At 39.7% G+C, this 13,180-nt stretch overlaps 2 protein-coding genes across 7 annotated transcripts in view; one reads left to right on the top strand and one right to left on the bottom strand.

Annotated features, from left to right (window-relative positions):
* camsap2a (calmodulin regulated spectrin-associated protein family, member 2a) overlaps window positions 1–5,551 on the bottom strand; it is a 49,729-nt gene extending 44,178 nt beyond the window's left edge. For all 6 annotated transcript variants that reach the window (XM_056378639.1, XM_056378642.1, XM_056378640.1 and 3 more), the window contains exon 1: window positions 4,939–5,551. In XM_056378639.1, the coding sequence (XP_056234614.1) occupies window positions 4,939–5,077 (139 nt within the window). In that variant the 5' untranslated portion in view covers window positions 5,078–5,551. The remainder of the gene's footprint in view (window positions 1–4,938) is intronic.
* Window positions 5,552–6,323: 772 nt separating this feature from the next.
* ddx59 (DEAD (Asp-Glu-Ala-Asp) box polypeptide 59) lies at window positions 6,324–12,847 on the top strand. Its single transcript, XM_056377589.1, has 8 exons — window positions 6,324–6,379; window positions 6,730–7,596; window positions 8,254–8,436; window positions 8,562–8,651; window positions 9,079–9,330; window positions 10,814–10,966; window positions 11,941–12,069; window positions 12,476–12,847. Exons 2-8 carry the CDS (start codon window positions 6,748–6,750, stop codon window positions 12,728–12,730), a joined length of 1,911 nt encoding a protein of 636 aa, XP_056233564.1. The 5' UTR covers window positions 6,324–6,379; window positions 6,730–6,747; the 3' UTR covers window positions 12,731–12,847.
* The last annotated feature ends 333 nt before the right edge of the window (window positions 12,848–13,180 follow it).

Here is a 13,180-nt window from a genome sequence, read left to right as displayed (position 1 = left end):
CTCCCTGGGAACACCCCTCTCACTGCCTGTCTCATCAAAGACAGAGCCTGTACGTGTGTGTGTGCATGCGTGCGTGTAACACCTCAAGCAAGTCCACTGCAGGGGGATAGTCTTCATATAATTCAAAAACACTGCTTTTTTTTTTATCGCCTTTGTCTGGTAGCTTTCTTGTCAGTGTTTGCTGAGCTGGGCAGCATTTTTATAAACCACTGCTTGAAAAGAGAAAGTGTGGCTTTTGTACAGAAAATATCAATTAGAGCCAAGCAAAAGCAAGTCCCCCTCTCTCAACAATAGATTAAACAATGAAACCATGTTAAAGTGCTTTCAAATGAGATGCTACTGCAGTGTAAAAAAAAAATTAAATTACATCTGCACACACTCCAGATGCAGAGCCATCACTCTGTCAGAAGCAGGGCAATAGATGCAGATTCTGATACTGCTCTGTGTGTGTGTGAGAGAGAGAGTGTGTATGCAGAGAAAAATGTGACATGTGGTGAGCTACATTGACAGCTTTACACTCCCAAAACCCTCTACTCATCTCACTCTCACACACACACACACACACACACACACACACACACACACACACACACACACACACACACACACACACACACACACACACACACACACAACACAGAGAACAGTCAATGAATCACCTGCTTAGGCTGACCACTATCAACAAGGTCATCTACAGAGGGACTCAGTGTTATTATGGAGCAGAAACGCAGACAGCAGTAGTAGCAGCTACCCAGGTTATATGCTTTTCCTGTAAGTGCTATGTTCAGGTTATTGATCCCAACAAATAAATTAATCCTTCTTCTAGCCCTCCCCCTTCATCCTCCACAGGGAGGTCAGACAGGTCAGGCTGAGCTACAGAGAAACACCCCTGGAGCTGGTACTGTGTCTGCACTTTGCTTAGGTAACAAAGAAACAATAAATGACATTTTATTTAATGTTGTGTTTCAACATGCAGGCTTTCCTAAAGGCCAAACTGTGAATTCCACTATTTTCTGGCCCTGGTTCACATTGTCACTTTATTCATGTTTCATGTCATACATTTCATGTATTTTCTTAATGAAAAAAAATGACAAAGTCAGTAACACTTGTCTGCTGTGGCCCAATGAACCAAGCTTTAAAACATTTTATTCTGACATCAAGTAACCGAACAAACTAAAACCTCTGCAAGAAAACACAAAAGCATCAATCCAAATCACTGCAGTCAGCAAACTCAATGTGCAATCACTTGATCAGTTGTATATTGGATCAAATACTATCCAGAAAATCTACTAACTCCAATTTAACATTCAAATATAGGATTACATTTTATATCAATCTTTATGTATGCAGAGGAGTCTGACTTTTGTGGCAACGCTCTGTTTCACATTCACAATATTTTAGTCTTCAATTGCTGACAGAGCAAAACCACTGATGTTTTCAGTTTAATAGCTTTGCTCAAGGGCATCTGTAAAGTATTTGGTAAGAGAATACAGAGAATTACACTGGTTTCCTTTCACCACCTTGGTTTTCCTTTTATTTCTGGTCACAATGACTATTCCCTGAGCTCTGCTTATGAATGAAGAGTTGTGTAGTACATTTAATATTTGTATCAGTACTGTTTGATAGTATTTCCTGGTAGCAGATGATCTGTTGTTTAGCTTGCATCTTGCATGTACTTGACTGTGTATTGATGCACTTCTGCATTGGTGTAATGAAGCAGATGAATGTGAAGTATTCAGAGCAGCGTAGGCAGGGATCTGGAGGCAAGCCCGCTCTCTCTCTTTGCACTCTCCCTCACCCTCTCTCTCTGTCCCTCTGGAGGGCTGTATTTTTGGAATCAACCCATTTCATTCAGTCCTGATTGAAAATACATAGAGGATGTGCAGGAGATCTCATGTTTGGTGGACTATTACAACATAGTGGCAATGAGTAATGTGCTCTTGTGGCTACAGCAGCAGAACACCATATTGTCTGCATTGGTAAGACAAGCTGATTGTTGGTTTTAATGCTGATGTGACCAGTGAACAGATAGCACTATAATAACTACAATAATAGGGATCGCAACAAATAAAACTAATGGAAAAGAACAAAGTACCAGAGCCCTGAAGAATCTAATAAACAAACTGTTTCTTTCTCTTTGTGCAGCAAAGCAACTCAAATATAAAAGTCATCTGTGTGGTTCATCTAAATAGTTTTTATGCTGTAGTTTTATATTATTTTTTCTTTCCAAAGGTCTGGTTAGAAATGCATGTCACGTAGATTTCAATCACAGACAGTAATTAGGAAAGTGGCTCCCGTGCTCAGAATTCAGTTTGTGAATGTAATGCTGTTTTGCCATCCACCCTCACACGTTACATGTGGGGGCCGACCATCTCAAATATATTCTCAACCTGTGGGAAAGGTTGTTCTGAATGAATTCTGAATCTTTTTTCTGATATCAAAAGATGAATGAGGTGTATAATTCTGCCACAATCTGGAATTTAAGCTTACTAAAGAATCACTGTTGCAAAGTGACCGCATTACTGTATTTCTTTATTTCTCAGCAACAAACTCCTGAGGTCAGATTTCTGAAACCCAGGTTTGGACCTAAATCATTTTCATTAACTGGAGCAAGGCCTCATTCATACTGCAGGATGTCTTTAAAGCCCAAACTACTGCACTTTTTCATCTTTCCAAACACTAATCAAGTTGGATATAAGCCAAAATCCTAACACTGTTTCACGTAAATGATGAACATTGAGTTACTGTAATTGCAATGCTGAAATAAGTTCATATACAGCAGTGTGGTTCACGTGGCTCATTATCAGATATGTGATAATCCCATGTGTCACAAGGGAAATAAAAGCAAACTTAGGACATTGTCAGCTGCAGTGTGAACAAAAAAAAACTGAGCAAAAGTTTGCATATAGTGACACCAGCCTTGGTGTGACACACAAAGGTATTCTCTCTTAGCTAGTTTAGATGCATAGATGCATGCAAGAGTTTGTACATCATATTTTATAATATGCTCTTAAATACATAAAAAATTGCAAATTAATTTGAACTAATGGAAGAAGCAGGAATTTCATCAGTGTAGTATCAGAGTATGTTTTAACAAATAACAATTTCCTGTATACAAGATGAACTGCTAAACTGTTAAAGAGCTGCACGCTTGCTGTAATTTCAAGACGCTCCTAATCTCCACTCACTGTATAAGCATTTCAACTTCTTAAGATTAAAAAATGTGACCATGTGACAGACATCACAATTTAGCACATTTCCACTCCATGTATCATCATATAACACACCTGATCCTTGGGTGTGTTATATGATGATAAATGATGTCTTCATTAGACACTTATGCTGAAATGTGACTTAAAGGTGTGTCAGTTAGAAGCCACCATAGCTCAAAGGCACAATATGAGGAGGGGTTATTTTAAGGAGAGGAGTTACTGTGCTGAGAGTTGTCACTGTATGACCATGTTGTTGTAAATCCTGCTGATGGACAACAGAGGGTGATAAAAGTTATACGTTACACCTAAAATATGCATCCTAAATCCGTTAATGCTGATCTATAAATGTGAAAGGCATCACATATTTACACTTGCAAACAACATATTTGTTAATGTATAAAAGAGCATATTCATCCATCTGAAATCAGAGTGGTACAATAAAACACATTATACATGTTTAATACAAAAATACTGCATTAGAATGTGCACTGCAGTTCATTTCATTATTATTTTTACTGTAAATGTTCATAAAAGCATAACTTTTATCCATTCAGAATGTAACAAAAAATATTTTGAGCATTTTTTGCAGCAGCAGATTAAGAAAATAAGTGCTTTGCAGTTCATTCTAACAAAAACAGGTGGTGAAAGGAACAGGAGATCCCATATCAGCTAAGGAGCCACGGTTGGTCCTTTTAAATCTGTTTTGGGTGAGGTGAGTCTCTACTACCCAGATAACAGACTCAATTGCCATTTTGTTTTCACTGCATTGCTGGTGATGTGGGTGGTGATTCATCAGTATGGAACCAAGCTATATCCTTTCATTCCCTGCATTAACATACCTTCACTCTCTAAGATGAATGCATTTTTAATACTTTAAATACTACCTCATGCAGTGGGGTTGTAAACCTGCTTTTATCTATATTTTCATTGCAAAACAGACTTTAACCTTTGATGTTATATACTGACAGAATATCAATATATATCTATATATATAGATATATATAGATATATGTTCATATTTTGATTATGATGCTTACTGACTACACCTTCATAACTTTTTCATTTAACCCACATTAATGTTCAAAAGCACAACCTTTGTGTGCTATATATCCTGCTGACAATGTATAAAAAGGCCCACATGTGATGCATCTGTTTCTAAATTTGACTTGGATGCAGCACCCTGAAGGTGAGATAATTTGGGACACCTTCATACCTCTTTAGTTCCAAACTGAGCGGTCCCTTTCCATTAAGTAGAACAACATATTTATTGATCTGGGGGTTCCAGTGGAGCAAATAGTTTAATCTTTCCTACTGGGATATTATTTACTGTCTTTCCAATATGCTATTCATTTAAGATGGTCTGCAATGGGGCAACAGCAACAGAGCACAATAGCGTTCATGAAACCACTGAGGTTTTACTCTGATGGAAAATCACTGTGGATATCTCTACAGGGAATACTACAACCAGGGGAAATCAATGGTGAGACCTATATAGTCCAAGACGTCTCTACCATACAAGGAAGAGACCGTTTTGAGTTTGTTTTGGTGTCATGGCCTTTTAAAATGTACAGACATATTATCCATTTATTTAATCGGGTTCTGCAGTAATTAATTTAAATTATGACAAAACATGCACTTCAAAAGAAAACAAAACATCAAATATGATGCAAATATTCATGCAGCGTGCAACTGTATAACTGTTTCGAGGTACAGTAAAGACACCTACCTGTCCCGTACGCTTTGGCCACCAGCCATGTGAGGCTGCAACAGATTTTGGCTCGGGGGAAGTCATAGTGCTCAAAAGACTTTATTGCTGGAGCAACGAATGTCTTCTGAACATCCCTGACGTCCTGAACTTCACCCATATTTCTCCCTTAATTGTACTGTTAGACCCTAGGAAGCAACACAACGCCAAAGCATCCCACTACTGGGAAAACAATAAATTGAACTGTAAATTGAAAAGCTGCGGTGTCTTTCCGCAGATTATTTACAGGTTCTTTCAGTCATGAAATGGTAGGCTGGCTGCGTTTTCGTATTTTTCAGTCTTGTTGACACAATGAATCGCTAGTCTTGGTGTTTTCCATCCATTCTGCTCCCTACCAGTTCAAATGGGCTCCGTCGGACCAAGCTGGAAAGGTTTCCTTGGATTTCAGAGGAAAAACTGCTCTTTGACCGGAATGAAAACAGAGAAATTTCCATTCTTTGGGTTCTTTGGTGGCAGACGGCTTCTGCCTTTCATGTCCATGTATTCTGGTATGGATAACCTACGTGTTTAGCAATCCCTCCTCAATTCAATCTCTTGGTGCCGCGGTGCGGTTTTCCTGCCGCACTGTGGCTCTCCAAGCCCTGCACCTTTGTTGCGCAATGCGCATGCGCGTGGGTTATCTTCAGATACTGTCGGAAATATTACAACTTTTGTTTTAGTTTCTTAGTTTGAACAGTCCAAATGCATATTTAACCGTGGCCAATTGGCCGAAACGGCGTTCACTGGGTAAAATTAACAAGGATGAAGTTGCAATAACAACTGAAAATGTTTTATAACGATATTCAGCTTTGGAACTGTAATGCATTTTCCTGCTATTTCATAATAGCGATGAATACCAAATATCTGGAACATGACAACAGGCCAAGAGTATCTTGTAACACTACTAAGCAATATATTCATAGGCGTACCACACGACTGCTCTACAGTATAGACGGAAATGTTAACTTTACGATGAACACATGAATGTAGCATAAAAAGAGGGCAGGGTGCATGCAATTAGCGAGAAAACAAAGCTGAAGGGGTTTTATTAATTACATAAATCTAGACAGTTTTTCAGTTACTGTCTATCGTATTGCCCTTATTCCAGACCAGTGTAATTCCCTTGAATATTCGACAGACTTATAAAGCCCGATTCAATTCCCAAGCCACATCCCACATCCACAATGCACATGACTTCAGTTTGAAGATTTTGAAATATAATAAGCTGAAATATTTAATGATTTTTTGGCATATTTCAATACAAAAGGTGTCAACTGTGTCTGTTATAGAAGGCTAATTACCCCCCTGAATCATAGCAGAGAGGTTGTTCTACGAACTACATTTCCCGTCGTGCAAAGTAGTAATGCGTCATCGGTGTGCGTCGGTGATTGTTTTGAACTGTTGGAAGATTTGACGGAAGGAGGTTTGTGTAATGCTCTTAAATGTATATGAAACATTCAGCTAAGATACTTGCTGGGATTTATGAGTTAGTTGTGGCCGAACCGAGGTCTGAGAGGTGCAATTTAAAAAGTAGCATTCAGGAGTTGTATTTGTCTTTGTAACCAGCATTTTAGGCGGATTTAACATGCGGTGCAGATCTATATGTTAATCACATTTTACCTTTGTTAGTGAACTAAAATATGTAATTTCCTGACTCTTTGTTAAATATATTGTACAAACCCAGATATAGCAAGTTCCCACCACTTGGAGAACTTGCCTAAATCACTGAAATGACAACTTAATGTTTACATGTGTTTTTTCTGGTGGCAACAGGTCAATAACTCCCTAAAAATGTTTATGCCAAGAGCTCTGAAAGTGAAGAGACCTGTCCAGGGATCGGGAAAAATTTTGAATAAGAAAAGCAAGATACAAGAAGATGAGAGAAAAGATGAAGGTACCTCAGAGACACCTGTTCAGAAGGAGGAACCATATGAAGATACCAAAACACAGGATGAGACAATACAGGCAAGTGGAGACTCTGCAGGTTTGACAGAGAACTCAGTACATGATGACGGACAAAGGTCTTCCTCCCATGAAACAGAAGAGGAAGAAGAGGAGGAGGAGGAGCCGGTCAAATCATTCAAAAAGAGCCAGAGATGGCCGGAGCCAGGGGAACCTGTCTGTGTGATGTGTGGTCGCTATGGGGAATACATCTGTGACAGCACTGACAATGATGTTTGCAGTCTTGAATGCAAAGCTAACCATTTGGTGCAAATGGGAATGGGGACTGGGGCGGATGTCTTTAACCGTAAGGACACAAATGGAGATGGAAGGACTCCCCAACCTCCACAGTCAGCAATTGATGGTGGTGGGGCGGGTGAAAGTGAAGCAGGGTATAACTACAGGGAAGATCCATTCATATCAGGCCTTACAGACGAACAGGTGCAGCGCGTTAAACAAGAGCTAGGCATTGAAACCCAGGGGACAGAAGTCAGGAGACCAATCATTGAGTTTGAACACTGTGGGTTCCCTGCCACGCTGAGTGGGAACTTGAAGAAGGCTGGCTATGAGGCGCCCACACCGGTCCAGATGCAGATGGTGCCCGTTGGTCTCAGTGGCAGGGATGTGATTGCCAGCGCTGACACAGGCTCAGGGAAGACTGTGGCCTTCCTGCTGCCAGTGGTTGTGAGAGCACTCCAGGTACAGTGGTGCAGCTGACAACAGAATTATTTGTCTTTTTTTGTAATGCAGTTCACATCATGAAACTGCCTGTTCCTACACAAATGAATTCATATTTTAACCTATAAAAAACTTAATTAACTATACTGATTCTGGATGGAATAAAATAGTGGCTGGAATTTATGATTATTTTTTTAATCAATCCTGGAGATGAGTTTTAACTCTCAGCATTTTGTAGGGTTTTTTTTGTTGCAGGCCACATTTCAGCCCTGGTATTAAGTTCTTCAGTTACCAATAGTACAAGCAACCTGCAGTAAGGAATGCACAGGTCAGGTCATTTTGTTCTTTAGGACAAAATTAAACGGAATTGCCTGAACATTTTTATTATTGTTATGCAGTAAACTGAGCAGACAAGATTTTATTCAGACTGCTGTAGCAAGCATCTCCTCTGCTGAGGTATCCTTTTACAAGACACCAGACCTCCACCAGCTGACAGAGGAGCTGTCCCGTATCTGGCCATGACCTGCCTGTACAGAGAATTTTTTTTAATAGAATGTAACTATTCACTAAATGTCTCTAGTAGACATGGAAGGAATAACGTTATTGGGTTCATCTCAGGGCTTTTGGGCTTACATTTGTATTCACATGCTGTACGTCTTCTTTTTTTTTTTTTTTTAGAAACCAGCACACACTGTGCACAGCCCCGTTTCTCTGATCCTGACCCCGACCAGGGAGCTGGCCATTCAGATAGAGAGACAGTGCAAGGAACTGGTGAAGTGCCTCCCCAACATGAGAACTGCCCTACTGGTGGGCGGCATGCCGCTTCCCCCACAGCTCCACCGCCTCAAATCCAGCATCAAAGTACAGTGCAGAGTGCATCACTACTTTTACTATTTTTATTTCCTGATTCACTTTATCAAAAAATTTGTATATAATGATATAACTGTTCAGCTTTCTTCATGAAGTTCTTCTTTTAATCCTCTTAGATTGTCATAGCCACCCCTGGGCGACTCCTTGAGATCTTGAGGCAGAAAGCAGTGCAGCTGGACAAAGTGAAGGTTGTGGTGGTTGATGAGGTATGACAAACACAGAGGGTCAGCACTTAAAGGGCTTCCAACATAAATTTAGAATTTTGTGCCTGGGTTTCATTTAAGTATAAATGTATCTTTCAAAGTAAAGACAATAATGTTTCAGCTCATTGGGTGCTCTCGGAATCTAACAATCAGTTCTAAACATCCTCCAGAAAAGCTTCAGTTGTGGTGATACAGCAGCAGTTTTGAAATTCCAATTCCAAATTTCATTTTGATTAGATTATGATGAGCAAACAATGGCTTTCATTGCTAATTTTGACAAACATCATGTCATATCCTCAAACATGCTGTTAAACTGAAGATTTTACCAAAATAATAATAGTTGTACTGAAAAATCCTTGAATTTGTTGTTTAGTGTGTAGAAATCCTACAGTTTTGAAAGGGACAAATGTATTTGTGATGTATCCTGTAGGTGGACACTATGTTGAAAATGGGCTTCCAGCAGCAGGTGCTGGAGGTTCTGGAACAAGTCCCTGTAGAACACCAGACTCTGCTGGTGTCAGCCACCATCCCAACAGGGACAGAGGAGCTCGCTGGTCGGCTGGTCCGTGATCCTGTCCGTATTGCCATCGGAGAGAAGAACCAGCCCTGTGCCAATGTCAGGCAGATCCTGCTATGGGTAGAGGAACCTTCTAAGAAGAAGAAGCTGTTTGAGATTCTCAATGTAGGTTGCAACCTGTTTTGATTTTTAATCATTACTTTGTGAGGTGTGGTTAAAAAAACAGACTGTTTCTCTTTTGTTTTTTTTTTGGTCAGCAAATCCAGTTCGCACTAAAAGTCTCAATAGAAAGATTTTGGGTGGAGTATCACTGTAAGCCCAGGGTTTTCAATTCCAAACTAAGCTTTCTTTAACTGGTCGGCTGTTTTCATAGATTTTTTTTTTTTTGTAAAGCCAGGACTAAATGTACCAGAAAGTGCTCTGGTAGGGACAAACACAGAAAGTGGGTTATTGTCTCAGCTTTAATTTATTGTGGATTTATCGCTCAGTCTTGACATGCACTGGTACCAGCTTGGTATTTTATTAACTGGCTGTTTTAAAGATGGGAATTCCTAAAGCTCCAAGGACCAGTCTCCCCACTACACCATATTTAGACAGCCATTGCTACAGCCTTGGCCCCCGTCTGGAGGAAATGGGTGGGTCCTGAGCCATGGCCCCACTCCAAGAATCCCAGCAATGGCTTGTACCATTTATACTGGGCAGGACAGGAAAGGTCTGCTTTAGTTAACCCAGTGAAAAAGTGTAGTTAGACCATTGTATGAGTAAAGGGAGATACTTTTCTGCATAGAGGGATGTTGTGATTGTGATTTTTTTTTTTAATTTATGACTGCTGTTATTTAATCCAGCATTGTAACAGTACACTGAAGTGGGTGGGTCCAGCAGGATTCCTGTAGGATCATTGGGCTGTTAGACTGGATTTAGAGGGGACACTCGAAGAAATCCAAAAGTCTGGAGTGGATGGGACTCTGTCACAGTCGCTTTATATGCCACAGCCGTCACAGCATTATATATCATCATTTACTCAACTTAAGTCAGAAAATCATAGCATGTTCTCACAAATTGAAGCCAGATCAGTAGGCTGAGAGCTGAATCAAGTTTAATGGAGGAGCCTCATCATTATCACATTACCTACCCTCCTGCTTTAGGCAGAGACACTTTATTGGTTATCAAGGGAAATAACAAGTTAGATTAGAGCATAAGGGAGAGACATGAAGAGCCCACTTTCATAACATTTATTAAGGGCTGTCTAAAGCCCTTCTGTCACAATCTAAGTAGGAAGGCAATAAATAAACTGGGACTGGATAAGTAAGGAAGCAGTTTTCACTCATCTGTTACCTTGCAGTCTGGCTATGCTTAGCTTTTGGCTCTGCTACATCCACCAGTCAACTGGTTTTAGTGCCTGTCAGCCAGTCCTGCTCCTTATTTTCCTTGAACATGTGTGTCACTGGCTGAAGCTGCTCCACTGCTGGAGGATTCTGACTTTTCAATCTGACCCAAAGTTTCTAAGTTTCTTCTATGTCAGCATCTGGCATTGTAACTTACAAGTTTTTCATAAACTAAAGTTAAAAACTCAATAGTCATACATCGTTTTTTTTTGTTTTTTTTTAAATCCTCCCTTGTTTCTGTCTTTTTCTGTGTGGCTCTGCAGGACAGTAAGCTGTACCACCCTCCAGTGGTGGTCTTTGTAGACTGTAAACTGGGGGCTGATCTGCTGTGTGAGGCGGTCACCAAGGTGACAGGCCTGAATACAGTGGCTATCCACTCTGACAAGAGCCAGTGGGAACGTAACCGCATCCTCAGGGTGAGTCCAATGGCAGCCAGGACATGCACAGTAAAGTGGATAAATAGCAGTGGTCCCATGTTTGGTGTTCATCAGTGTTTGTTCTTGAATTTCTTGTTGCTGGAAGAGCGCAGCCACTCAGAGCTGAGACTTAACAGTGCTGCTTTTATCAGTATATTGAATGCACAAGGATTTTTAATGTTATTATATTAACACTGAAAGAACTAACACAGCATTTCATTCACTCAGCCTCTTTGTTCTAAAAAAACACATGAAGGCCAGACAAGCTCTTTTTCAAAGCCACAACAGCTATAGAAAAAGCAACTCCTAAAAGACAAGAAAAAAAGCAAAGTGGAGAAGTAAAACATAGGGGTTAACGGCTGTAATTAAGCAGGGCCTAAAATCATCCTGATTTCATTTAGATGCCATTCAACAGCAGATCACCCTTCCTGGTGAAAACAGGAAAAAAATAAAAGGTACTAAGAGTAATTTAACTTTTTAAACTTCCCTCCAAATGTCACTTTTAAGTTTCTAAGTTTCTATTTAGTAGGAAAAAAGATTAATCAATGCATGGCAGTATTGCACATTTTATGTTCCGTCTCCGCTAGTTCTTACACATCATTTAAGCTATTTATACTCACACTAAGGGGTGATTCAGGCTGATGTCATATTCACATAGCTGCACCATTACATCAGATGGAAATATACAAGTTATCTTCTGCATTATTCTACACACATTGTGCTGTGATTAAATGTAGTATGTTTGGAAATTTTGGGATCTTCACTATAATGTAAAATACATTTCTGGGGTTGGCTTGTTTTTAAAGCTGGACCAGCCATTAGATCATGCAGAGTTTATAGTTAAATTTGAGTTCCATAGACCCCAGTTGCACTTTGGTGAAAATTACTTTATTCATAATGTTCACAGTCCTTGTAGAGTGCTGCCCATACTAAACATGTCTGACAGTGTAATATTTACCGTGTTGTGTCTTCAGGGTCTCCTGGATGGAGACTTTGAGGTGGTGATCAGTACAGGAGTGTTGGGCAGAGGACTGGACCTTGCCAACGTCAGATTGGTGGTTAACTTTGACATGTCAAACACAATGGATGAGTATGTCCATCAGGTTAGTAATACCTGATGTGGGAAGGTGGTAATCTTACAGTTTTACTTTGCAAAAAGATTTTTTTCCAGCAACATTATACTGTTTCTTTAATGCACTTGTTTGAGTATTGTATTGTCTAGTTGACACTTCCCGTCACAGACAGATTTTTCTGTTCTTCAAAATTTTTCATTTAAATTTGTTATCATTATATTGAGTCATTTTTAGTTAGGTAAATATCTGACACCTTGTTGACTGTCATAGCTAAACTGGGCAATAATTTGCATATAGTTAAAAAGCAATATTTGATTATCTGGAATATTGACTTATTTGCAAAAGTTAACATTTAATGTCACCAGTAATGCCTAATATATATCATGGAAGGCAAGCTAAAAGTATTCTATTCATACCTTCATTTCTTCGCATCCAGGTGGGCAGAGCCGGGCGGCTGGGACACAGGGGAACAGCCATTACTTTTCTCAACAACAACAACAAGCGACTGTTCCTGGAGGTGGTGAACCGGGTCAAGCCCACAGGGTCCATCCTACCCCCACAGCTTTTAAACTCACCCCACCTCTATGAGCAGCAGAGAAGAGAAAGACAAAAGACCAAGCATGAGGACACACTGGTCACCAAGAACAACCTCATAGACATCATAAGGAAACATGACCGTCGCAAGAAGTAGCAAGTTGTTCCTTTCATTCCTGCAACGGTGCTGTCTATTTATTAAAGAAATGCTAAATGTTTATTTTGTATCAGTGTATTGAAAAAAATAAATCATTATGTTGTTTTCTGAAAAAAAGTATTTTGTTATTGATAAAACAATTTATTTAAATAGAGAAAATATATTTTCTTCAACCCAGGCCCTCCATTTGAGGGACAGTCTTTCTTGCTACAGCTGTGGTGTACATGTGGTGTCTTTTATTGAAGACCAATCCAGTAAAAAATAATACTGCTTTAAATTTCATGTTTGACAAATTGCCTACAAAAAGATATAAAACTTCAAGAAGATGCAAGTAACTACAGAAAGACAAAAAGGACGACAAAGGGACACAAAATGACCACAGAGAGACAACATGACTAGAGATGCAAAACAACTACAGTGACATAAAACAACTACAGAAGGATGAACAAA

The sequence above is a fragment of the Seriola aureovittata genome, chromosome 6 (genome assembly GCF_021018895.1).
Source record: "Seriola aureovittata isolate HTS-2021-v1 ecotype China chromosome 6, ASM2101889v1, whole genome shotgun sequence".
NCBI lineage: Eukaryota > Metazoa > Chordata > Actinopteri > Carangiformes > Carangidae > Seriola > Seriola aureovittata.
Note: the sequence above shows the minus strand (reverse complement) of the source record. Positions and strands in the feature narration are given on the sequence as shown.

Coding starts and splice junctions, on each gene's coding strand:
- ddx59 (XM_056377589.1), top strand. CDS start 6,748: ATGTTTATGCCAAGAGCTCTGAAAGTGAAGAGACCTGTCCAGGGATCG. Junction 7,597..8,253: donor TGGTTGTGAGAGCACTCCAG/GTACAGTGGTGC, acceptor TTTTTTTTTTAG/AAACCAGCACACACTGTGCA. Junction 10,967..11,940: donor AACGTAACCGCATCCTCAGG/GTGAGTCCAATG, acceptor TTGTGTCTTCAG/GGTCTCCTGGATGGAGACTT.